Source organism: Nyctibius grandis, chromosome 1, assembly GCF_013368605.1.
Source record: "Nyctibius grandis isolate bNycGra1 chromosome 1, bNycGra1.pri, whole genome shotgun sequence".
Classification (NCBI taxonomy): domain Eukaryota; kingdom Metazoa; phylum Chordata; class Aves; order Nyctibiiformes; family Nyctibiidae; genus Nyctibius; species Nyctibius grandis.
In genome coordinates this window covers 125,098,081-125,122,420 of record NC_090658.1, presented here as the reverse complement: position 1 = coordinate 125,122,420, position 24,340 = coordinate 125,098,081, and the positions used below count along the sequence as shown (strand labels likewise).

The 24,340-nt window shown below is 39.7% G+C and overlaps 2 protein-coding genes across 2 annotated transcripts in view; one reads left to right on the top strand and one right to left on the bottom strand.

Moving 5' to 3' along the window:
- Positions 1-11,032, top strand: part of ATAD2B (ATPase family AAA domain containing 2B) — a 79,572-nt gene extending 68,540 nt beyond the window's left edge. The window contains exons 25-28 of the mRNA XM_068407114.1: positions 2,559-3,254; positions 4,856-4,983; positions 6,145-6,273; positions 7,660-11,032. Of these exons, the coding sequence (XP_068263215.1) occupies positions 2,559-3,254; positions 4,856-4,983; positions 6,145-6,273; positions 7,660-7,701 (995 nt within the window). The 3' untranslated portion in view covers positions 7,702-11,032. The remainder of the gene's footprint in view (positions 1-2,558; positions 3,255-4,855; positions 4,984-6,144; positions 6,274-7,659) is intronic.
- Positions 11,033-20,262: 9,230 nt separating this feature from the next.
- KLHL29 (kelch like family member 29) overlaps positions 20,263-24,340 on the bottom strand; it is a 146,233-nt gene continuing 142,155 nt past the window's right edge. The window contains exon 11 of the mRNA XM_068404314.1: positions 20,263-22,515. Coding sequence (XP_068260415.1) covers positions 22,332-22,515 — 184 coding nt within the window. The 3' untranslated portion in view covers positions 20,263-22,331. The remainder of the gene's footprint in view (positions 22,516-24,340) is intronic.

The window sequence follows — 24,340 nt, the reverse complement described above, 5'->3', positions numbered from 1 at the left end:
TTGTTCTAATGAAAACCAGCAATAAAAACCAACATGCACAACATATGTTTGAGTACTACTGCATGAGAGTGCGAGTTCAGCTGGACTTGCTGACTGTCATTTAGGAAGACTTGAAATTTAATGAAATGTGTAATATAGGATTAATTTCATTTTACATTAGTGTGATTTCTCCCACACTTAGAGATTTTAGGAAGGTACCTGTGTGTTCAGGGAAATTATGGGTTCTCACCCAAGGTAGAGCTTGCAGGATGGACAAAAGGGATGCAGTAGTAAAATGGGCATATTTAAAGAGCAGTTCATTGATACAATAAATGTCAAACATGCTTGACATTATATCTGACTCTTAAAGCAAAGTCAGCCAAAAAAAGACAAAATTAGTGTATCTTTAAAAATGTCAACTTTCTTATTAATTTATACACTTTAGGACATATTGAATTTCCTTTAAAAGACTTTTACTCCCCTTCTGTGTTTTATTTACCCATCTTTGGAGTTGAGGCTAAACCCATTGCCTAATAGGGGAATTTTTTTGTTTGTAACTTATATCTCCCTGTTTAGTTTCAGAGTTGCTGCTTCTGCTGTTAATGAAAATCTCTTGCACAATCTAGGGAAAGATTACAGGAGCTCCTGAAGTTATGTGAGCAGGTTGTAGTTTGTCATCTATAAAAGTGAAACTGACTGTAGAAACCACTATAAAAACTACAAAATAGCTGGAGAAAGGAGATTTTCCCCTCAAATCTTATAGTTCTCAGTAAGGATTATTTGTAACAATAAATACACACTCCAAGTGAGACTATGTTGTTATTGCAATGTGATGGTATCTTTAGATATCTTTGAAATCTAAAAGGTTAAGATTTATTTGTAATGTAGTGGTTAAACTACCTGCTTACCTAACGTCACTCATGGGGAGGAAATTCTGAAGTACAGCTGTGCTCCGAGCTTCTCTGATTTAATTCTCAACACTTGTACCTGCATAGTGCTTGTATCTTCAAAGCAACGCCATAAACACTGATCTTTGTAACAGAGTGTGAGGTTCGCAGGCACAGATCTAGGACTTAATATCCCATAAATCAGAGCAACCTACAAATACCAAGAACATTATGGAAGTGCTCAGCACAGGAGTTCATTTCAAAATGGAGGAGAATTTGTTAATCTCTATTGGCTGTGATTTTCAGTTATAATCACTTGGCTGCAACTTCAGCAGTTTTGCAAAAATATGAGCAGTCTGTATCGTTACTTGAATTTGAATGTGGAAGTTTCCATTTGTTCCAATCTTTTCCTTAATCTTCTGAGCCGTGTCTTATTAGCGCTCTTGAAAAGGACATTGACAACATTATTAGGTTTGAATGGTCTTCCTTCTGTTTTTACTGATCATATTGCAAATATATGCCCCAAAACCTCATTTAGATTGGTGCCTTGGTTGTATTTCACTGCAAATGGGTTAGTAAAAATAATACCCTTTGAAAAAAGTTCATTATGTGATTTTTTAAAAGGCACAGAATGTACACATAAGAAATAGGAAAAGTGAAAAAGTAAGGATACAGAAGTAAGGAAAAAAGGATTACATGCCCATGTTGCTTCAAGTTGAGATGCACAGTATGGGGGGAAGGCACTGATCACGAGGCCAGTTTAAGGAGCTGTGATGCCCTTTCTGCTTACAGACTCATTGCACAAATGCAGATGTTTGTGAGGTCTTGCTGTAGACAAGGTTGCTAAAGTGGTCCGGATCTAAAACAAAGATCCTGATTTTTTAAAACCACATTTTGTCAATGCAGTGAACTGGAGTACAGAGGAATGAATAGAAGATTGAGGAGATTTAGCTGTTGTAAACAGTGAAGATGTCTTTGAATTGACAATAGACATAAATTGAAATGAGAGGTGCTGGCTGGACATAGAACAAAAAGCCTTTTCACTGTTATGGCAATTATATATTGGTACACAATGCCCATGAAGGTCATTTATTTTGCATCCATGGAGGTTTTCAATACATGATTGGATAAAGCCCTGAGCAACCTGCTCTGCCCTCATAGCTGACCCTGTTTTTGAGTAGTAGGTTGGACTAGAGGCTTCCTGATGTCCCTTCCAACCTGAATTATTCTATGAATCCATGGATTGCACTTTCATTTGTTTCATTGTATGATGATTTCAAATCACTGAGGTTCTAAAAAGGGAAAACGAGAATAACTGTCTTTAGAGTCTGTATTACCCAAATGAGAATGACTGAGTTCTGCATCATTGCTTAGCTGTTTTCTTTTAGTATTTTGCCTACAAACGGGTATATATAAAATACATTAAGTAGGAAAGGCTAGCAAGTCTTCCTTGTTTCATAGTTTAGAGTAGGAATTGTGTACAAGACTGAGTGTTCACTCCTTATACTTCTAAAAGTCCTTTGTATCTGTAATTTGCTCACATTGAAATCAACAGACAGCTTGCTTTTTCCTTGAAATGTGAATGCATTTGATTGCCTCGCACACTACAGCATATTCTAATATCCTAGGCTATTTATTGAGGGGTGCCTGTGCATCTACAAGTTTCTTTTTTTTTTTTTCATTATAATTCAGTCCGAATGAGGAGAAAATCAAGACGGCGCTCGCAGTGGGGCAAAGGCATTATTAAGAAGAGGAAAGTCAATAATTTAAAGAAAGATGAAGATGATGCAAAGTTTGCTGATGATGAAAATCATGGAGAGGACAGTAAACTGCTGGAAAATGGAGAGCTAGAGATCAGCACTGACTGCATTGAGGAGAATGGGGAGGAAACAGGAGATCTCTCTATGACAAATGATGAATCCTCTTGTGATATTATGGATATAGATGCAGAGCAGAGGCTTAACAATGGGACATCAGCAAAGGAAAACAATTTTGCATCCACAGAAGAAGAGAGCTCAAATGAATCTCTGTTAATAACCGACAGTGTTACCCTGAGTGCTGAAAAGGAATTAAGGAAGGACTCTACATCGAAAGGGGACTGTGTGAATGGAGAGACATCTGTACACAGCTCAGAGGGTATACCTGTTCCAGCATGTCATAATGGTAAAATGGAATCAGTTGATGCTGTTTCACCCTGTGACAACAGCCATGGGTCTAGTAACAAACAAAAATCTTCATCTGAAGGTCAGCCAAAGGAGAAAATGGAAGCTTCCAGTGAAGGTCAAGGAGCTGATCTAGTGAAAGCTGAGTTACCACATTGCAGCAATAATGAAAAAACACTACAGAGCACAGACATTGAAACTAAAGATGCTGAAGCAGATAAAGAAGGTATAGCTTTAGATGTTTTTGTCCTTATCTTACTCTCCAAGTTAATATGTGTGCATTTTTAATTGTAATATGTTACAATTATTATTATATGATAATATTTTATGAACTGCTGTCTATTTATTTGAAACTTTTAGTATGCTTACAACATTTAACTCCACATAGATAACTTAGAAGTCCACCCTTGACTAGCTGTAATGTTATCTTAGGCAAGTAACTCTATGTCCATACTTACAATATTCTTTTTATTTTTCCAGGCTTTATGGGAAATATTGTAAATACTGAAATATTGTCAATGCAGATAACTATATGGTATATGTCTTGGTCTATATGTTCTGTCTGATCTATTATTTTGATTTATATGATATATTTTGACTTATTTTGTTAGAGATATATGATAAAATTATCATTGACATTGGATGAAAGACCATAGAAATCCAGAATGTATTCCTTTAAAAACTTTTGCTCACAGCAAAAGTTAAAGCAGTTTAACTCATAACAAAAGCCACATAAACGTTGTTTATCTAATGGAGAAGGTATCTGGCTTTGGAGTTACAGTCAACACAGTAGCAGTGCAGCAAGAAGATAAGAGAAGGAGAAGGGAAATCCTGGTGGTGCATAAAAGAAGGGGCCATGTCCTTTGAAGACAGGAGACATCATTTCCTCAGGGAAGAGAAATAAAAGCCTTATGCATGATTGCCTTTTTAATTAGCTTTTCAGAATTATCTAAAAGAGTGAAATCTTTACTTCAAAAGTTAGCGCTGAGATTTACAAAGCAAGTGAACTTTAATGAGAGATCTGAATTATGAGAATATCACCATGTACGTGTTGGCTGTGTTTTTGTACATACATATTTTCTCTTAAGGGTAAGGAGAATAATAGAAGAAAGGTCCTAAGAATATCAGAAGAAGAGTATGATGTATGTTAAGAGCTTTTACTTGTCTAAATTTAGTAGTTTGTATACATTAAGGATGGTTATAATAACAACGGGTCCTCAGGAAAAAAAAGCATTTTAAATAGTTGAGGAGGAGAAAAGCAGTCAATGAGTGTAGGGAGAGAATCAGGACATGTAAAAATATTTTGTTCTTCACAATCGGATTGGACAGCAGCTTTAATACAAAGGTGGAAGAAAACAGAAATGTGTCACAAAAGCATGAAGTTTCAGGAGAAGAGCAGGTGTTAGAAGTACCATGGTGCTGAAGACGTGGGATGCTTTGGAGAGAAAAATGAGGATTTGATTCACTTAGAAAGATTTTGAGCATTAGCTTAATATCTGAACTTCACTTATAAGCTGTATAATTTGATGTTGCTAAATAGAAGCGATACAATGGGAAAACTTCCAGTGACATTCAGTTTTCTGTTGGGACTTTGGAGTTCAGTTTTAAAGATGACCAGTTTCATGTGTGTTTTCTGAACTGTGGTTTTGTCCACCTATAAACATTGAGAATTCTGCAAAACTGATGAGTAATGTGCACTGCTACAATCATGCTTGCGGGGTTCAAAAAAACCCAACAAACCAAACAAGCAAAATCAAACCAAAGTGAAGAAACAAGCTGTTCATTTTGAGAGACAGACAGTGCTGATAATTGTTTTTCAAATTACAGGTATATTCAAAAGCAAGAAAGCACGAAAAGTCACTATGGATCAGTCAAAGCCCACAAGTTTGGAGCAGGTCCCAGAGGAACCATCGGACCCCTTACCCTCTGTAGTTGTTGACCATGACAGACTAAAGGTAATCGAACTGAAAAATGAGTTGAACTGTTAATGAAACTGTCCGTGAAAAACGTTTCCTTCCTCAGTTATGAAGCAACATTTCCTTTATTTTTGACTGCAAACAAATATTATGGCAGCAGTAACTTTTGATGTTGATTTGTTGATCAGTGTGTTTTGGATGAAAAGTTAATAAAACTACTGAATCCTAACTGTGCCATCATTACTACCTTTACAAATCCAGTAATGGCACAGCAGTCCACTATTTTAATTGCAGTTTTTGCAGGTACTCTTATGTGTTAAATTGGACATGCCAGTTATTGAGGAACTGCTGGGTGCCTAGTAATTAGGAGTTAACATCATCTTTTCCCTTCCTGTGTACGTATGCTTGGTGGAAAGCGCTGTTAGTGGATTGGAAAACAAATCGGAATTTGTGCTGATAGTTTGGCGTCATAGCCTGAACCCCTGCCAGTTAATTTTCTTGCAGTTTTGTCTCTTTTTAAGCAAAGTTATAATAAAATCTGCTGTCTTCTGTTGTAGAAGCTAGCTTGAACTACTGTGCAATTTAGATCTCACTTGCTGCGGAGTACAGATGATAATTTCTTTGGAAACAATAGAAGTGTTTGAGAGGAAAAAAATTCTTAAAATTTACTATCTGCCACTTTGTAAAATACACACTTCAGCCTTTTGTTTATGAGCAGTTTTACATGTGTTGTGTGTCCTCCCCCCCCTCTTTTATTGTACTGTTTTTCAACATCTGTGGAGTTCCAAATGTGTTTCCATTTGGTACTACTCACAATTTCATGCCATTGCAAGTTCTTCAAAATGTCTGCTTCAGCTATCAAGGCAGTTTTTATGGCTTGCTTTGTCATAATTATTGAGCAAGATGAAATAGGATGAAGTATCATTCATACAGAACAAACTTTGCCCCAGCTACACTGAGTATAAAATCTAAGACAAGAAAAAGAAGTGTGGGTATAAGCAGAGAAATGAAAAGAGACATTGAATCCTTTTTGGATCTACATGGAAACAGTGGCCTTACTGATAACCAGGTGTGGCCCATTTTATTTGTATGTATCGCTCCAAAATAGGGCTTCAGAAGCAGATTGTACTTCTGATTTGTCCTTAAAAAAATCAAAAAAGTGATTATAAAAACCCTTTTCACCTTTTGTTGTTCCAACAGAAACTGCTTGATTTGGTGGTTAATAAAAGTGACAACCTGAGTGTTGACCAAATTGAGAGATTGTATTCGCTCCTCAGTCAGTGCATCTACAGACATCGTAGAGACTATGACAAATCACAACTTATAGAGGTGATGTTGTACATTTCTTTTATTCTTTATCTGAATTTTGTGAGACTGTTTTTTCGAAAACTAAGTTATCTATGAATTTATTGTTGTGCTAGCAGGCAAAAGCTTTAAATAGCCTTTGAGGAAGGTATCTGTAAATAGAAAAAAGTTCAGTGTAGTAATGACTTAAAAAAAAGATGTTTTTATACTTTCCTCAGAAGGGATTAAGAATTTAATCTAAAAGAATGGAGGAAAAAGAGGAGAGAATACAGCAGCATGGAGAAGCACATGTTAGCAGAATAAAAATGGAGTAGAAGCGGTTTCCCCATTTGTGGTATGAGTAACAGTGGATGTAAAGAGACTACTTTATAGGCACACTGAGCCAGCATTGCTGCAGTTGCCCTTATTTGCATTTGCGTAACTAGGCCAAAAAAAAAAATAGGTACCTCTGCTCCGTGCAGTTTGCTGATTGTAACTTTCATATAAGACCTTAAAAGTTTGCAGACTTTCTTTAGATGGGTAAGTATACTCTTGGGAAAGTCCAATACAGCATGATGTCAGCCAGTTGTCTGCTTTGCTGTCATCCTTTGCCTCGAAAGTGTTTGCTATCGAAGGCCTCCTGTCTGCATCAACGGTAAGTTGGTCATTTCACCATTGGCATAGGCTGATCATAGCTCTGGACATGCATTCCCTCCAACATCATTGTTCAAGCTGTAGAGGAGTTTAGATCAGCTTGCTGATTCAACTGATAACTAACCGTGCTGAAAGAAGGACAACAATTGCTAGTTTCCAGTTGGGTTGCTGAGCACTAAATATTTTTCTCCATGAATATTTTACAACAAAACCTGGAAAGGCCATAGCATGGGATATTGTAGAGTTCCAGCAAAATACTTTTCAAACCATTTTCATGCTATTCCTCTGCCATCTTCACCTAAAAATATGTTGAAAGTCTGTGCCAAATGTTAGGTAGATTAAAAAGACATTTATCCAGCAGGAGTATGTAGAGACTGATCTTTACTTTGATTCTCCAAACTGTGCAGATATGTTTACAGCTGGGTAGCCAATAGCATAAGTGTGCAGTAAGACTTGAATTCATGCAGTGTGTCATTGCAATGCTTTCTTAATACATGTTGAGTACATTAATTATATAAGGGACCCTAACACACTTGGCTTTTCTCCTGGACTGTCACAGTGGAGCACTTTCCTGCATTAATACTTCTTTAATTGATTTCCTCTTTTACCATATTTTGCTAGCAGATAGCAGCTAATAAACAGAAATGCATATTTTCTTATTAACTATTTGTTCAGATTTAAGAAAAAAAAGATAACCCAGTAAATACGATTATGTAATGTAACGTTATTTCTGTCTCTGTATACTTATGTATAATTCATGCTCTGTGTCTCTTGCAGGAGATGGAAAGAACAGTTCATGTGTTTGAAACATTCCTGTGAACTCGTCAGGATGGGTGGGTTTATCCTCTCAAACTGCTCATGGGAGAGCAGTCCTCTGAGCCATTCAGTTTCCATTTGCACCAAGTATGTGCAGAGCCTTGGTCTTAAGTGCTCTCTGTTTTTCTTTCTGTTGAATTTGGTGCTATTGTCTCAGGTACCTGAAACCAACCAGCCTACAAGAACCAAACGGAACTTCATATAGTTGTATCTGATATAAATAAAGAATACAATGCCACAGCTTGGAGATTTTTGGTGCTACAGAAACTGTTCTCATTTCTGCTCTTGTTCACTCTACATGCATTATCTTTGGGGAAACTTCAGGCAAAGTGGAGACCAACACATACAAGAGAACTGGAAAGAGCAGATCTAAGTTGAATATTTTTTAACAGGCAGCCTTTTTTAATTTTTTTTTTCCAATTTTTCTCTTCTCTGGGGTAACGGACAAAAAAAAATCTGTTCTAAAGAAGGCAATGATGCATTGTGGTAGGAATCTTGAGTAACTGGATGTACAGTAATTTGAAGATGAGGCTCTCTAGAACTGCCTTTAATGTGCCTTTTAGTCAATTGAGAAAGATAAGGCTAATCAATTGGTTTGGATTATAGCAAATGGCAATGTTAGAAAGCTGTCTTCAGAGTGAAGATCTCCAAAAGGATGATTTGTATTCTCTTCATTGGATGGCAACCAGTATTATGGTTCTATAATGCCTGTCTTACTCTACAGAACTAAACTAAGACACACTGAAAAAGCCACATATTTTACCAAAATGGTGAAATTCCTTTTTCATTGGTATACATTTGTTTTAGAAACAAGTTACACAGTGAAACTCTTCTGTGTTGCTAAAAATGAAGCATTTTCCCACCATCCCTTTGTTTTCCATTTTGAGTTCGTTAAGAAAACCAAGTTTAATACTGGCAAGTTTCTTTCTGAAGTTCCGTGTTTGTAATTAGCTTGGACTGTGCAGTGCAGGTAAGAAGACACTATAGTCGGTCAAAGTCCTGGAGCCCAAGCTCACTTGAAAATAAACTAGGCTTCACAACTTGGTCCGTGCAAACATTGTTAGTGTGGGGGATTGGAGGACGGCCTTTTGAAGCGATCTGTTCGGACCACAGTTCTCTGGGTCTGAATTGTGTAGTTCAAAACCTTTCCTTTCTGGAAACTGGAGAGAACAGTCTAGGCAGTTTCAGGAAAAACATGTTTTATCACAAGCTCAGTATTAAAATATTACCTGGGCTGATTTAGTTCAAACCTACGTGGAAAGAGAAGTTGGCTGGTGTTACCTTTGTTAACCGTTCAATGTGACTGTCCCTGCGTAGCTGCGGAAGTGTCTTTCCAGAAATATGCAACACAGTGTGATTAGTTTTTAATTAGAGAAGAGAGTCTTGGACTACTGCAGAGATACTGAGCTACCTCAGCTTTTTGTATTTTAGTTACCAACAGTGTTTATGGAGGACTGTGATCATTCTGCTCCCATTTACAAACCGAAGCTAAGGTACTTGTCTCCACCTCTATGGCTAATAGTAGTGTAGCGCTGCAGAGAAACAGAACATGGGCCTTGGGCTCCTGCAGTAATCCAAAGTGCTTTGTATATTATGGTTAAACATAATTCTATCTTAGATCTTTTTCTCCCCTGAATGCCACTGTTTTTCTTCGTAGCTAATGGCAGAAAAAGGTTTTAAGCAGTCATGTACATCTAGTTACACCTTCTAAATGCAACCCATGCAGAAACACTGTATTTTTTAGGTGGGAAAGTGCGATTAAAAACAACAAAAACAAGCAGAAAACACATTTAAAATGAGATTCTTTGATCTCAGATTTGATTATGGGATTTTTTTCCATGTTTCATTTAGTATTTATTAGCATCATACCTGTTTGAGATATTTTTGTGTCTGGTACATTAACAGCATTTTGTATTTTGATGGAAATTGTTACAAACTTTAAGATTTGATTAAATAAAATGTAGCAGATTTTTGTAGCAAGTTTCTGATAAAAGGGTTTTTTGCAAGTCTCAGGTTCTTGCTGCAGAATTTTTTAAAAATATTTATTCCAGTTTCACTTACTCAAAGAAGTTTTTGTTCAAGTAATAGCAGCACTTGTGGAAGATAAAACTGCATACATTTTTAAGAAGATAATAAATTTATATAAATTAAAACAGTTGAGAATTTTAGTCACCAGTGAGTGTGAAAAGCAAGTTTAAGCTAATGCCTAGCATTAAAAATGGTTCGAAAAGGTCAAGTTTCTAAAGGAAAATTTTTACTGTCAGTTGTTGATTGGGAAAAATTGTAAGAGGCAACTTTACTAATTGAGGAGCTGCCCTGTTGTTTTAGAGACAAGTAGCTGATATCAGATGTTCTAGTGGACAGCTTACCTAAAGTGATACACTCGCCTTCCTCGCCCAAATAACCACGCTTCAGTTTTTGTTTTCCTTTACGGATGTCTGGTGGTAATAGAGTTAAAACAGCTGTTAATCTATCCATGTGGTCTAAACTTGTTTACTCTTTGTATGTTTTTAATTTCGTTTTTTTTGCCACATAGCGCTGGCAAGAGTTTGTACAAATTGACCTCTCTTCCTTGTTTCTTCTTGTGAAAATTGCAAATAAACTCCTGTGTGAGTCCTTGTGCTGGGGTCGATGAACTGTGGCTGGCCAGAAGAAAGGAGGTCTCTCGGGGGGGCTGTTGGGGCTGTCTTGGAGATAATAGAGTTGCTCTTGGGTGAAGTTGATGGCTATGGAGTTAATTGTATTTGCAAGCTTGAATTTCACCTGTGATTAATTTTTTTTGTTTCGTTTTGTGTCCTCTGTATTGTTACTTGATTTCCTCATATGCCAATGTATTTATAGGATTACTGTTTTTTTAATATTGTCTTCCTTTTTTTTTTTTTTTTTAATTAATTAAGTTGATGGGTCAGCTCTGGTTTTACCTTCAGTCTCCTGAACGGCAGGTCCTGCAGCTGATAGTCATTTATTTTGTTTTTATTTTATTTTGTAATCACAACGTAAGCTTGAATTTGGGCTTGTACTTGCATCTTTTGTATCTTGTACATTGGGTTATTTAGACATTGGGGAGTCCTGTTTGGTTTCATTAATGTGTGTCTACTTTGTGGATTAAGTAGACTTCCTTCATCATCTATGGTATATTTTGGATTCTGTAGTTTTATTCAGAACTGTGTTTAAATTGATGTTTCGCATTTTGACTTCATTTTACGTTAGTTTGAAGTAAGTTATTTAATTTTTTTGAACTTCTGGAAATTTTGAACATTTTACTGTAATTTGTAATATAACTGCTGTGAAATACTTGAATAAAGATGACAAGAAAACACAGCTTTAGCTCCTTCAAAAATGTATTTAAAAGAAGTGCTGCCTAATAGCTGGTATCGGTCTTTTTCTTACCAGACCTCCTTGATTTCACAGTTCAGATATTTTACTCTGGGATCTTGCTGTTTAGTTGTTTAAGCTGTAATTTTGCTTTCACTGTTTAAAGAAAAAAAATTCTATTATTAATTTTGACTGACAGAGTGAAATTAGCATTGTACATGGGTGAGTGAATAACACAGTTGTTATGAAGTTATGCTCTGTGCTTAGAAAATATTTTACGTTCAGTTGCAGGGTACCACCCAGGACTGCTTATAGTACCTTAGCATCCAAGTAATACCAGAGTTTCTCATGAGAGGTTTTTTAAAGAAACACTCTCTTTCCTCCCTATTTATCAACGTTGTTCTTACTTTTTGTTTTGTTTTCTGTTACTTTTAGTCCCCCCCATAATAATTCATGCATAGTAGAGGATGCTGCTAGAGGTTATGCAAGTGAAGAATCAACCTACATCTTACTCGTTGGCAATTTATCCGGAGCTAACAAACCGCACGTGATGTATATCATGTGGAACAGAGTATGAGAAGCTGTTCTACAGATCCGTTATGGCCTCTCGAGGTGTAGGACATAACACACCTGCTCATTTTCCTTTCTTCCTTTCTGTGTACCTTAAGGTATAGGGCTCCTGGGCAAAAGACTAGTTGAGTAAGAGGGTCGTAGTAACTTATTTCACATCTGACTCCCAATTCCACTTTTATACGCAGCTTTGAAAGCACAATTAGATACTCAGTAAAATATATAACTTATATAAATATAATAATTTAGTAGTTGATCAGTGAGAGCCTAGGCACAACCAGATATGTTGTTTCGATGTGAATGGCCTTGCAGATACCAGCACCACACTTAACCCCATCCAAGGGGTTTGCGGTCTGTGAACGAAGAATGTAGGGTATGAGGGCTTGCGTATCTTTCTTTCAGGAGTGGTGATGGACACATTAACGGAGAGAATAGGATCAGGCCTGATTTCTGACAGTGTCTGTAAAAATAATCAGTTAAAAGGGACAAAACTGTGCTTTATTTGGGCATTGACAAAAAGATTCTTGTAAAAATGCTTGATGAACTTTGAGGGGTGCTTCAAAAGCATGAATTAGTGAGGAGGAGTTGGGTTGCATCACGTGTTATTAACAAAACCTTAGTAAAAGCTTGTGCAACACTCATTTGACAAATGTTCACTGCTTACCACTGCTTCCTTCTGCTGTTGGGTTCTGCCTTTAATGTAGTTTCAAAATGCAATTTCCCGTAATTCCTTAAATTTGTGGTGCTGCACATCCTCTGTTTCCTCCTTTAAGCTCCTCAGGTAATATATTTAAATAAAGTAAAAATTAGTTCCTTTTGTTCTCTGTCTTGGGTAGGATCTGGACTTGTAATGTATGGGGTTTTAAGCTAGCACTGCATGTGAATAAATTCTGAAAGCTAAATCAGTAAACTTATGAACTGATTAATGAAGCCAAACACTTCATTTTTTTTTTCCCCCTGGCTTTTATGCATCACTTGTGGTCATGTAACTATTATGTAAAAATGAGGGATTATAAACTTTAACACTAATTAATTCAGCCTCATTCCATTTCTAGGTGAGTAATTTTTTTACAGTGTGATCATTTGCATAGGGAATATATTTCAGTTGAACCCACTGCCAGTAAATGGCTGCAGCTACTACTAAGTTCCATTTATTTTAGGAATGCATTTGAGTTACGCGATATTGAGCCTTACTTTAATAGCAGGGAAAATAATTTTCCTTTAAAATTACAATAAGCTGCTAAGGTTTGAAATGGATTCACCGCTTTTAGTGGAATGTTAGCATGAATGTGGCCATCCGCATTATGGTTTCTGATACGTGGATGCTGATTCGGAATAAAGCTGCTTTCAGGTTTCAGGTGCAAAAGGCATTGTCGAGTTAAGCTGTGTTCAAAGGCTCCTTGCATTCAATTACAAGTGAATTGCTCCTCTGCTCTCTGCCCCTCTGCTCTGCTCTCATGAGACCCTGCCTGCAGTGCTGCGTCCAGGTCTGGGGCCCCCAGCATAAGAAGGACATGGAGCTGTTGGAGCGAGTCCAGAGGAGGGTAACGAAGACAATCAGAGGGCTGGAGCACCTCTGCTATGAAGACAGGCTGAGAGAGTTGGGATTGTTCAGCCTGGAGAAGAGAAGGCTCCAGGGGAGACCTCATAGCAGCCTTCCAGTACCTGAAGGGGGCCTACAGGAAAGCTGGAGAGGGACTTTTTACAAGGGCATGGAGTGACAGGACGAGGGGGAACGGTTCTAAACTGAAAGAGGGTAGATTTAGATTAGATACAAGGAAGAAATTCTATACTGTGATGGTGTTGAGACGCTGGCCCAGGTTGCCCAGAGAAGCTGTGGCTGCCCCCTCCCTGGCAGTGTTCAAGGCCAGGTTGGATGCGGCTTTGAGCAGGGGCAGGGGCCCATGGCAGGGATGTTGGAACTAGATCATCTTCAAGGTCCCTTCCAACCCAGTTCTGTGATTCTATGATATGATTCTATGATTCTACAAGTGTGGGGCAGGTCGAGAGCAGAGGAGGAGGTTGTTCAGGCTCTGCGTTCGGGACATCACTGCAGCAGCACTGACGGTGCGTTGGCATTCTGCAGGAGTTGAGTTGGCTCTGTGGTGGTGGGCTCCTCTCTCTGTGTTTTGTTTTGTTTCCTTCTGTCTCTCAGTAATCAGGAATTTGGCAGAGTATGTGTGAGAAATGTTCAGGTCCCTGAGACTGGATGGCTGGGGGATGCCATGCTGGGAATGCTCACACCATTTGTCATCCTGTGTTTTTGTGGAGATGAATTGCATCGTGATGAAAACCCCTTTGCATCAATGTAAATTTTACATTGAGCTATAACCCAGAGATGTTTGTGTCTGTATGGAAGTAGGAGTCTGTAGAAGATGACCTGTCAGCTTTGGGACTGTGGAGTGAGAAGAAGGAAAGGCTTGGGGAAGTTTCAAAAGGGCTCCCTTTGAAGTATTTATTCAGCAAAGGAAGTAAAGCAGAGACCAAAATATGGGAGATTAATTCATCCTAGAAGATATGTTAAATTTAGACTAAATTAATTTGCTAAGAAATGGTGTCTTTCTGCTGTAGTAGGAAAAGAAAATAATATTGCATTAGTTAAGGAACTATTTGTCATGTCCAAAACCCCAGCTCTGGTTCTGTTGTAAAGGTCTTGCTTGCGTTCCCTCGCTGAGCTGGTTATAGCTTGTAGGACCCCTTCTGTACGTGGAGGGTACCTGGAAGAACAGCGATACCTCATCTTGGTGACAGGCAAGGACAAACTGCCAGTCTGTTTGAGGTTTCTAATGAACATAATTCTGAAATGAGTTTTGAAGTGATGCCCACTGCATTCTCTGTGACATTACAAAAGGCTTAGTGAGATAAAGGAAATATAATGTGAAGTCACATGTTGTATGTGACTGTGAACATCAGTTTAGTAATAAATCACTGTTTCGTGTAGACATTTTGAGTGTTGGAAATATAAGCATGTAAGACTGCATTTTCATGAAGCGCTGGAGATGTAACTCGTTTAAAATTAATGTCTAGCCTTTATATCGGGGTTAGAGTGCTTCAGAGTCTTGCTCTAAAATTTAAAGCATGTCCAGAAGGCAGAAAGCTTTTTTTTAAAATAAAAAGCTTCCTTTACACAAGATTCAGAGGACAGCCACGAAAGCACAAGCTGAGCATAAATTTTACAGTGTTAATCTTTTCCATAAATGAGAATAAATTTTAGAAATGGAAGTGAGCTGACACCTAATGATGATTTAAACGTTTAGCAATTTGTCACAAAAATTCGGGTTTATTGACAGAGCATAATGTCAGCAGAAAACACCGGTTTGTTAAATCTGATGCTGTGGCACATTTGATTTAATCTTGTGCATGCGCAGGGTCTACTAATTTATGTATGGCTTAACGGTCTGTGCAAGAAAGGCATCTGGCCTTGGTCTGCAGAGTTAGTACCTCCACACTGCTCTCAGCTCTTCACCCAGTGGTTAAGCTCCTGGGTAGAAACATGTGCTGCCTTCCTCATTTGTTTTGGTCTGGCTTCTACTTCCAGGCACTGCTTCTTGTCTTCTCTTCATGTTCTAGGCTCTTCATACATAGATTCCTTCTCCCCCCCTCCCCAAAGATACTAATGCACTGGGATCAAATAGCCTCTCAGTTGTCTTTTTGCTGAGCAGAATGAGCTCTTCATGGCTTTCACTGCATTTTCTCCAGCCTTTAAGTCAATTTTGTGGCTCTTCTCTGCAGTAGGTCAATCTTTCAACATCTCCCAAAACATTTGTTCACAGAGGAAATGGATGTGATATTCCAGCATTGGTCCCATCAGTGCCATATATACAGCTAAAAATCACTGATTCCTACTCGCTGTTCCCCTTTTTACACATCCAAAGATCAATTTAGTCCTTTTATGCCATGAAATTGGGCTGGGAGCTCTTGTTACTTGACTCTTCGCAGACTTGCAGCTTTTAATGATGCTGTTCTCCATCCTGAACGTCAGCCTTCCTCAATCCCACCTCTCTGAGCTCCCGCTTAGCTTTATGAAAAGAAGTTTTGTGTTAGTGGTCCCAGCCAGCCCAAGGAGCCAGCACAGCACATATGACTTGTTCGGCCCTCATTATCTTCTGCTCTGCTAATCTCTGTTTCCTCAGGTCTGTGCCTAGTGATTTATGTCAACATTTTCCTTCAAGAACTTTGGAAGAAGAGGATTCCCCCATTAGAAATGCTCTGATAGTACCAAATGAAGAATTACTCGAACAGATTAGATAGTCCTCAATTAATCTGCCTATTCTTAGCCTGTTTAATATTTGCTGTCTGAATACTGTACAGTGAGAAAGTTGAAGTATTTTGTCACATGCTGTTGAAAATCTATTACCTTATCAATCAAATGTGTAATCCTGTCAGAGAATGAGATCAGGTTTGTGCGATACAGCTGATTTTCTAGAAAATCATCGTATTTATTCTTATCTCTGATTCATTATCAGTTTAGGTAGACACCATCTTTCCGTTTTCACTTGGGATCGATGTCAGGTGAATGCCCTGTAATTACCCAGTCGTTTCACTTGCCCTTTTGATAACTGTCACATTATCAGCGCTCTTTCTGAAATACCCACGTGTTATTAAAAATGAATGTCAGCAGGGCAGAGACTTCTGGGCTTTCTGGAGATGGCTGAGTGTTTGATTACCTCCTGAATTTCTGCAGGAGTTCTTATTCACTAGGGAACCGTTATTCACTAGGGAAAGTCTAATGTCCTCTCCGGGTAGTATGCAGTCTGGATACCTTAATCCCCACAGGGTACTTCTTGCCAAATAGAAAACAGACATCTGAGCCATTCCCAAGCACTCCCTGCCACGTTTCCACTCTTCCATTTTCCCTGGCAAGGCCGGGTGTGTGGCATTTATATGTTCCAGTACATAAGCAGGCAGCTGGCAGAAAAGCTGGGCACAAATTGAAAGCAGGTAAAATTGAACGTGGTGTCAACAAGTAATGGAGCACTGCATTCATTGGACATGAAATTGGACATACTGCCCAGGGAAGTGGTAGAGTCACTATCCCTGGAGCTATTTAAAAGACACGTTGATGTGGTGCTTAGGGACATGGTTTAGTGGTGGACTTGGCAGTGCTGGGTTAATGGTTGGACTTGATGATCTTAAAGGTCCTTTCCAACCTAAACGATTCTATGAAAGTAAATAACTTAGTAAAAGACGATCTCTTTTAATGGAAACAGTGGCTACAGAAGTTCCACTGGGCTTGGAAATTTAGGCTTGCTTTGCGAGAGCTGATTTACTTTTACTTGGGTGGAGGGACAGTGTTTCTGGCAGAGCACAATGCTCATTGTACTGTTAAAGCGTTTGGTGCGTCACCTTTGCTATTCAGTTCATCGATCCTTACTCTGATGCTGTCCACCAGCACAAGGACTGTCTATTACAAATTAGGGACTGCTTTCTTTAAGGTCCCAAGAAGCGGAGACGAATTGTTTCCTTTCTACTTGTAAGAGCTATTATTTTTATAAACCTGTATTTTTTTAATGAGGGTGGGGAGAAGGGAAGAGCTGAAGCTAATGTAGGATTGTCGCCAGTGACTTCAGTTAGGTGTCTGCTCTTTAGCCACAAAAACGTGAGAAAAGGTCACTGATGCTGGACGATGGAGAACATGTATTGCCTGTGGTGCGAGGCGTGGCTTTAAGCAATCTTCAGCTTAACCCCAGTTGTCATTACAATTCCTAGTTCTATATTAATTTGCTACATGCTGAAGTTGCCTGTCAAGCTATAAAAAACCTGGGTTACTAGTGCTGTTCTCTGGACAGGGTCGTGAAAGAGTTTGATACCGTTGCCAGTATGAATCTTGCTGTGTAAGATCTGGGATATGAACTCCAAAGGCAAAAGAGAATGCTGGTCACAAGTAACAGATGATGAAATTAAAACCAGCAGGCAGCCTTTCAAACCTTCACTGTATAGACCACCAGTAAGGAAAAATTCAGAGGCAGATTTGGCTTGATGACAGCACTGGAGCTTCCTTCTCCCAGGTAGCAACTGAGCCAAAATGTTTCATTCCATGTGTAAAGCTGCTACCAATTGAAGTAGAATTTGTTCAGATGAAGAAAATGGGAATTTGTTACTCTCTAAGAAATCCGCTAGCTAAACAGGAATTACTAGAAGTAGTGTGTGTTATCAAAAGAAACACGGTGGCTAGCAAAGGGAGAGTCATTTTTCGAGGTAGTCTGCTGCTTCCTTTTTTGTTTTCAGTCTTCAGCCTTTGGAGTCCGTGCTGGTCTGCTTGTTGTGCCTGCACAGCTCAGCTCAGGAGCTGGGATGGCAGGCCTTGCTTTCATGAATTCTAACCTCAGCAAGTGTTTAATCATGCCTCAAACAGATTGGCTTTTCGGAGGAAAACCCGACGTTTCTGTTCTGGTATCGCTGTCCAGCTTAATGTAACGAGTGATGGAAACACTGTGCCTGAGATGCATCCATCTGCTTCCCTCCAGAGCATTTTCTTTCTGGCTTTTCCTGCAGTCTTAAGTTATCAACTCAGAACACTCGTCGACGGGAACTTGCTGCTGCCTTTCTGTATGCCCTGGCATCTCTACTGCAGCCGCAAGCATGTTTCAGCTCCTGTTTTTGAGCCGACTTGAAATGGGAAAGGCGGCATTAAGGGGTGAGCTTAAGGGTCCCATCCAATTTAAACAGCTTGTATTAGCGTGAGAAGTTGTAAAAATGTCAAAGTGGGTACAGAGTCAGCGGCTTCCCAAGGACCCGGCACAGGTTGCAGTCTGCCAGGACGTGACTGCATAACGCTGTTTGTAGGTTTATCCCCCACTTGTAAGTCCCCTTTTTCCGTTGGTGATGGGGAGGCAGTAGGGTCTGAGAGTTTGCCCTTGCGTTCGAGACAGCGGAGAAAAGCTTTGGGATCAGTTCCAACTTTCAGAGACGTTCTTCACGAGAAGCTGGGCAGGTGGGGAAAGTACTTGAAGCAGTTTGTGCCTTTGCTGTCTCTGCTGATCAAACATAATGGTACTCGTGTAGTCAGGCAGAAGTGCAGGCTCCGGCTCCTGTCCCAGCTAATCCCCGCAGCTGCAGAAAGTGGGTGCTCGTGCTGGCGTTCGGTTTGGACTCCAGCGAGGGCTGAAGTGTAACGAACACTCTAATTAGCTTGCTCCAATTGCACTGTGCTAAGCTCAGCCTTAACACCTAGCTGCAGTTAATTAAAAGATGGGGTTGCTGAGGTTTTATTAGTACAGTGTGTTTGCCACTAGATGAAACGATGGGAGAAAGGCGGACGGCTTGTGTAAATTGTCAGGGGGAGGCGATTACCTGAACGCAGTGAACAGCCCCGTTTGGAGATCACTTGCCTTCCCAGGTGAGCCAGGGAAGAGTCAAACCAGCGAACAAAAGAGTTTTGATCATTATCAGGCTGCTGAGCCAGCCTGTCCCCTGAATTTCTTAAAGCTTTTAAGAAGAAAAATCTCTGAGCAGATACATGCACATGATTCATTTGGCAAAAGCGCTCAGCCAACTTCCCAGAGGGGAACTAAAATAATTTCCACACACAAGTAAAGCAAATAGCCTGTGTCTTGTTCATCCCACCAAGTATTAGCGACTAGTGCTGAGTAAGAGATCTTTGCAGAGCATTCATGAAAAGGTTGGCAACTCATTCCACTTGGGCTGGATTATTGCAGTGTGGTTGTGTAATACTGAATCGCAAGGCTTTGCGTAATCTTCACAGGCTGTTCAACCTGAGCCGCTAAGCCTAAATCAAAATGTTTAAAAACTGCGGTTCACGCTCTTAAATACCTCCATAGATGTACTCTGTGAGAACCGGAGACAATTTCAATATATGGTAGATTCTTCCTGTTAATGTGTAGAACAGATACTACCTCCAGCTGAAATGTTTCACTGCGGTGGTATTTGAGACTAGGTATATTTGGCTCGTCTTTGTTCCATATCCAGTTTTTCAACTACCAGATGACACCCTAATGAAACATCAAAGAAACCATGAACGGTTGCACGTTAAGTGCTGTCTCAAAGATGTATCCAGTGAGTTACAGAGGTCCCACTCTGGATATGAAGGAATTTTGACCATAGGGCAAAAGTGGCTTTCATATTTTAGACATCGCAGCAGCAGTGCGGTACAAATCCTAACTTTCATTTAAAACAAACAAACAAAAAAAACAAAAAGAAAAAAGCTGTTTATCTGTTTTTTTTTTTCCAACATAGTTTCCTAACCTGTCTTAGAATCATAGAATCATAGACTCGTTTTGGTTGGAAAGGACCTTTAAGATCATCGAGTCCAACCATTAAGCTAACACTACCAAGTCCGTCTTAATCCGTTTGTTCTTAATAGTAAGTTTGAGAAAATAGATGAAGAAACAGTCTTGCTGAATAAAATCGAAAATCACTTCTAAGAATTTTTTTGGAAAGGAGAATGGAAGTACTTTGGAAACTACTGAGCATTTAAATACTAGCAATGCATTTTTGGATTTGCAAGAGAAGGTAGCTGGATGGAACGAACGCATTTTCATCCATGGCTGGGATGAAAGCTGAAGTCACCGTTCACGCAGTGTTGTTTCTTGTTCAGTCATGACAAAATTAATCCAATCTGGATGCTGAATCTAGATCTATAAATATATTTATTATAATATAACAAGAACTTAACAGTAAACATAAACTATATACAATACCATTACAGATAACCCTGTTTTTAATATTATTCACAGAAATAGCCAGTTTTGTTCCAGTGTGAGAAATGAAGAAATAAGCTCAATTGGAAATGTTGAATGTGTTTAGGTCTTGTTGACAGGTAGCACCTCCTTTGGAGGCAGACACACACCAACACTAAAATTAGTCCTGCCCCAGGCAGTTAGAAACTTGTGCTCCAATCTTTAGGTTCACACTTGCACCCTGTTTGACATAAATACTTTAAATGACATACTAGTATATAATTTTGTTGTGCTTATTATTTTTTTTCTTGTTTAAAGAATAAATAAAACAACTGCATAACAAAGGCTGGAACCTCACTGTCAAAATGAGAGACTTGAGTCACCCTATAGCTTGACTCAGCTGACTTGAGCACTTTTTCTTTAAATACTGCAAGATACAAATTTCATTTTTTTTTTTCTTTTATAAATGATTATTAATAAAATAAGATGATTAGCTAACCATCTGCATTGATTTCCCCAAAGCTGTAGGCAGACCTCCCTCTGTATAAAAAGGCTAGGGTATTTGGTATGAATTCAACTAGATATTGACTGTAAGATCTTGCCCACGCCCTGTACAGGACCCTCCTTCTTGAGTTACCAGCACGGCATTTGGGATTTGAGGCTGCAAAGGCAAGTATGGCAACTTTTTTTCCTCTCCTTGGAAAGAAATCAGACAATCCTTAGCTTGGGGTTACTTCCTTTTTGTGAATTTTAAGATTCTTTCCCCTGCGCCCTCTACGTTACCCGGTCCATCTCCCATTTGATCCTTTTATGTATAAATTTATAAAGAATTTCCACATCACAATGCTCTCTGGATAGACAATATTTTAATATATATAAAAATATAACCCCTGTGCTGTGCATATACTTACAACTCTACATAGTAATCACTTTAAGTCTCTTATACTGGACTTGTCTATGCATTTTTCTACCATGGGATTTAAACTCGTGTGTTTAAAATCTGTAAATAAGAGAAGTATAAGGCTTCCACACCTATGGGGAAACTTGACAAATAAAATAAAATAAAAAACTTCTCAGACTTTACATGAAAGATAGTGGCGTATATCCCAACGTAAGGAATTTTGGTTGAGAGCCAAAACTGAGTGCGTAGCCCCAACAGGAGGCATCTTCTTCACTGGATGAAGACGTGGAAATCCCACACTTACGCGGTGAGTTTTAATGTGGTGCCAATCAGAAGTGAAGAGCGGGTTTATCAGGAGAATGCCTCTGGAACCAAAACCATTTTCATTTTGCGCTACGGGAATCGAGCACTGCGAGTTTGCTCATCAGCAGAAAACAGGAGGAGAAGGTTGAGAAGCTCCCCCTCCACCTGTGGGCATGGCCACGTGTGCCCACACAAGTATCACCAGGAGCAGAAACTCATCCAGCCCAACAGACTTTTTTTTTTTTTTTTTTATCATTTTACATGGAATTTATTACCAATGGCTATTCTTCTCCCCAGTGCCCACCTCACCCCCCTTCTGGGCTCTGCTCTAGAGAACTGAAAGATTTGTTTCATCTGATGGAAGACTGACATCAACGTAAGCCGTCTGTCACACAAGATACCTCTCGGTCGTTGGTACTGAAAAGCATGTATTTGTTAAAAACAAATGTAAGAATCAAAGTGGTAAGGACACTTTGACCTGTCCAATAGATTGATGCCTAGAGTGTAATAGTAAAACTAATCTGCATGGTTATTTTAAGCATCAAGCTTGAGCTGTAAAGTAAAATGCAGATTTTTTTTTTCCTCTCTTCCCCAGCTTAAAAAATATGTGAAATTCTATTGCACCTGGGTTGACCAAAAGCCGACGTCCAGAACAAGTGCCACTATAACATCTAGTGACACCCTCGTATTATTAAGTTACAATATCTTACATAGCACGGAGCTCTCTGCTCCTTGTTCACCAAAAGGTGAGGATGATTTTTCTACATTCAATGTAGACACTATTCAAGACTTGAGAGCAATATGTTCACTGGCTGGCTTTGCTGCTTTTGTTTCTTAAGTAGTAGTATTCTTCTTGCCTGCTTTCAACAGGTACAAACAGTTCTCCATCCAACTCGTGGGTAACATCAGCCACTCTGAATGTACTTCTTGATTACTACGCAGCCGTGTCGAAAAACAGGGCAGGGCATATTTGGTAGAAGTGTCCACGTATTTGTTTTAGGGTCATAGGCTTCCATGTTTCCCAGGGCAGGTCCTTCACTGCTGACAATCCCACCAGTGGCATAAATTTTTCCATCCAGAACCACAGCGCTGTATTTTTTTTAAAAAAAAGAAAGTTTTAGTTAGTCTTCTCACCCAACAATTTTCTTTTTAGGCTTAAAACAAACCCAGTTGTTCGTAACAAGGGGTAAACGATGAATACACCTTTTATTCTTATCTATATAAAGCTGTGTGGGCATTTTTCTTCCCTCTCCCTTTCTCTCCCTCACATTAATCCTTTTTGTGTTCCTGCCAGGTAGGTAAATGTTGTCTCTAATTTAAACAACAGAAATTAGTCCAAGTAAGATGTTTCTCCAGCCCACATATGGGATCTGCAGCAAATGTAGCAGGATGACGCATCCCTGTAAGACCATGCACATGCAAAAGCAATCCAAGTAATTCGGGGTCCCTGCTACCTTGGAATAAGCTCTTGCTTCAAGTTACTCCTCTAATTATCAATGAATGCTGCAAAGTGGGAGGAAAAACCTCCAAAAAACACTTGGTCCTTTCCATGGTCATGCTCTGGCGTGGGAGCCTGGAGATCCTGCTGGCTCGTCCTCCTTGTGCACCCAGGAGGGGTGGTGTCAAGTGGAAAGCCACCGCACGGCACAGGAATCTGATGGCTGGGGATGTGTAGCTGAGGGATTGGCAGAGGAGCTACATGCTGGCATCTAAAGAAGACAACAAACCTTACTGCTTTTTAAAAATGAAAGTGACTTCAGACATCTCTTGCAAATCAAGGCTAATGAGGCTGGGCTAATCCCATGGTCTGTGGGCTCTTGATAGGAGGAGGGAAGGTGCATAGGGGTGGAAGGTATTTGAAAGCAAAATTGTCCTTTGGCCTCATCTCTTCCTCCTTCTTTCCCTTAACCCCTCGGCCTCTCCAGCAATCATGTGCAGGGCATGACACTCACTTTGGGCTAATGAAGACGGACGAGGGGCTGGGCTCTCGTGTGTGTGTGTATGGAAAGGGCACAAGGACAACAGAGGCAGCTGGGTGGGAAAAGCCTACGCAGGGCTGCCATGTTCTCCGTGCTGCCTTCCCACTACGTGAGGGGAACCCAAAAGTGGGGGTGGCTCTGCTTTTCATCTGCCAGGAAACCCGAGTTTGCCCCCCAACATTTAAAGATGTTGTTAAGCTGGATGGGGTTGGCAGTGGCTTTTCTGGTTTCTGGGGTCCCTTCCAAGAGGTTTTCTGGTGGTTGGATCCCTTCCAAGAGCAGCCGGTGGATGGTTGTGTTGAGAAGGAACACGGAGATGTGGAGAGCACCTACACACCAGAGGACAGCAGGGAGACAAAGAGGAAGGGGAAGATGAGAAATTAATTGCAGCCAAGAAGGTGGCCTAGATCTAAGAAGGTAGAGAAGGGTAGTGATCCTGTAGGCTTGGTAACAGCAAAGTCATTTCTTCTGGCTAATTTTGGAGCAGTGGGAAGAAGAAGGATAAAAAGTGATAAAGGCAAAAGACAGAGAGCGCTGGAAGACCCAGGATGAACTGAGACTAAAATGGCACTAAAAAGCTACGTGTTTCTGAAGAACACAAAACTCTGATGTCCTTGCAGACAAGCAGAGCCTGAGGTTAAAAATAAACCCACAATGACAACAGTGAGGACTCAAATAAGCCTAGTCCCTGGGTACTGCCAGGAAATAGGAAATAATGAGAATCTTGTCAAAATAACTGTTAAATCTGAAAGAAGGAGGAAGGAGAGAGAGACTTGAAACACTTGATTAGAGCCTATCCACAAATCAGCAGGGCTGGATGATACATAGCCCAGGGTCCTAAGGGAGTTTGCTAATGAACTTACTGAACCACTGGTAATTATTTTTGAAACGTCGGGGAGAAATGGGGAAGAACGAGGACTTGAGTGAAGCAAGTG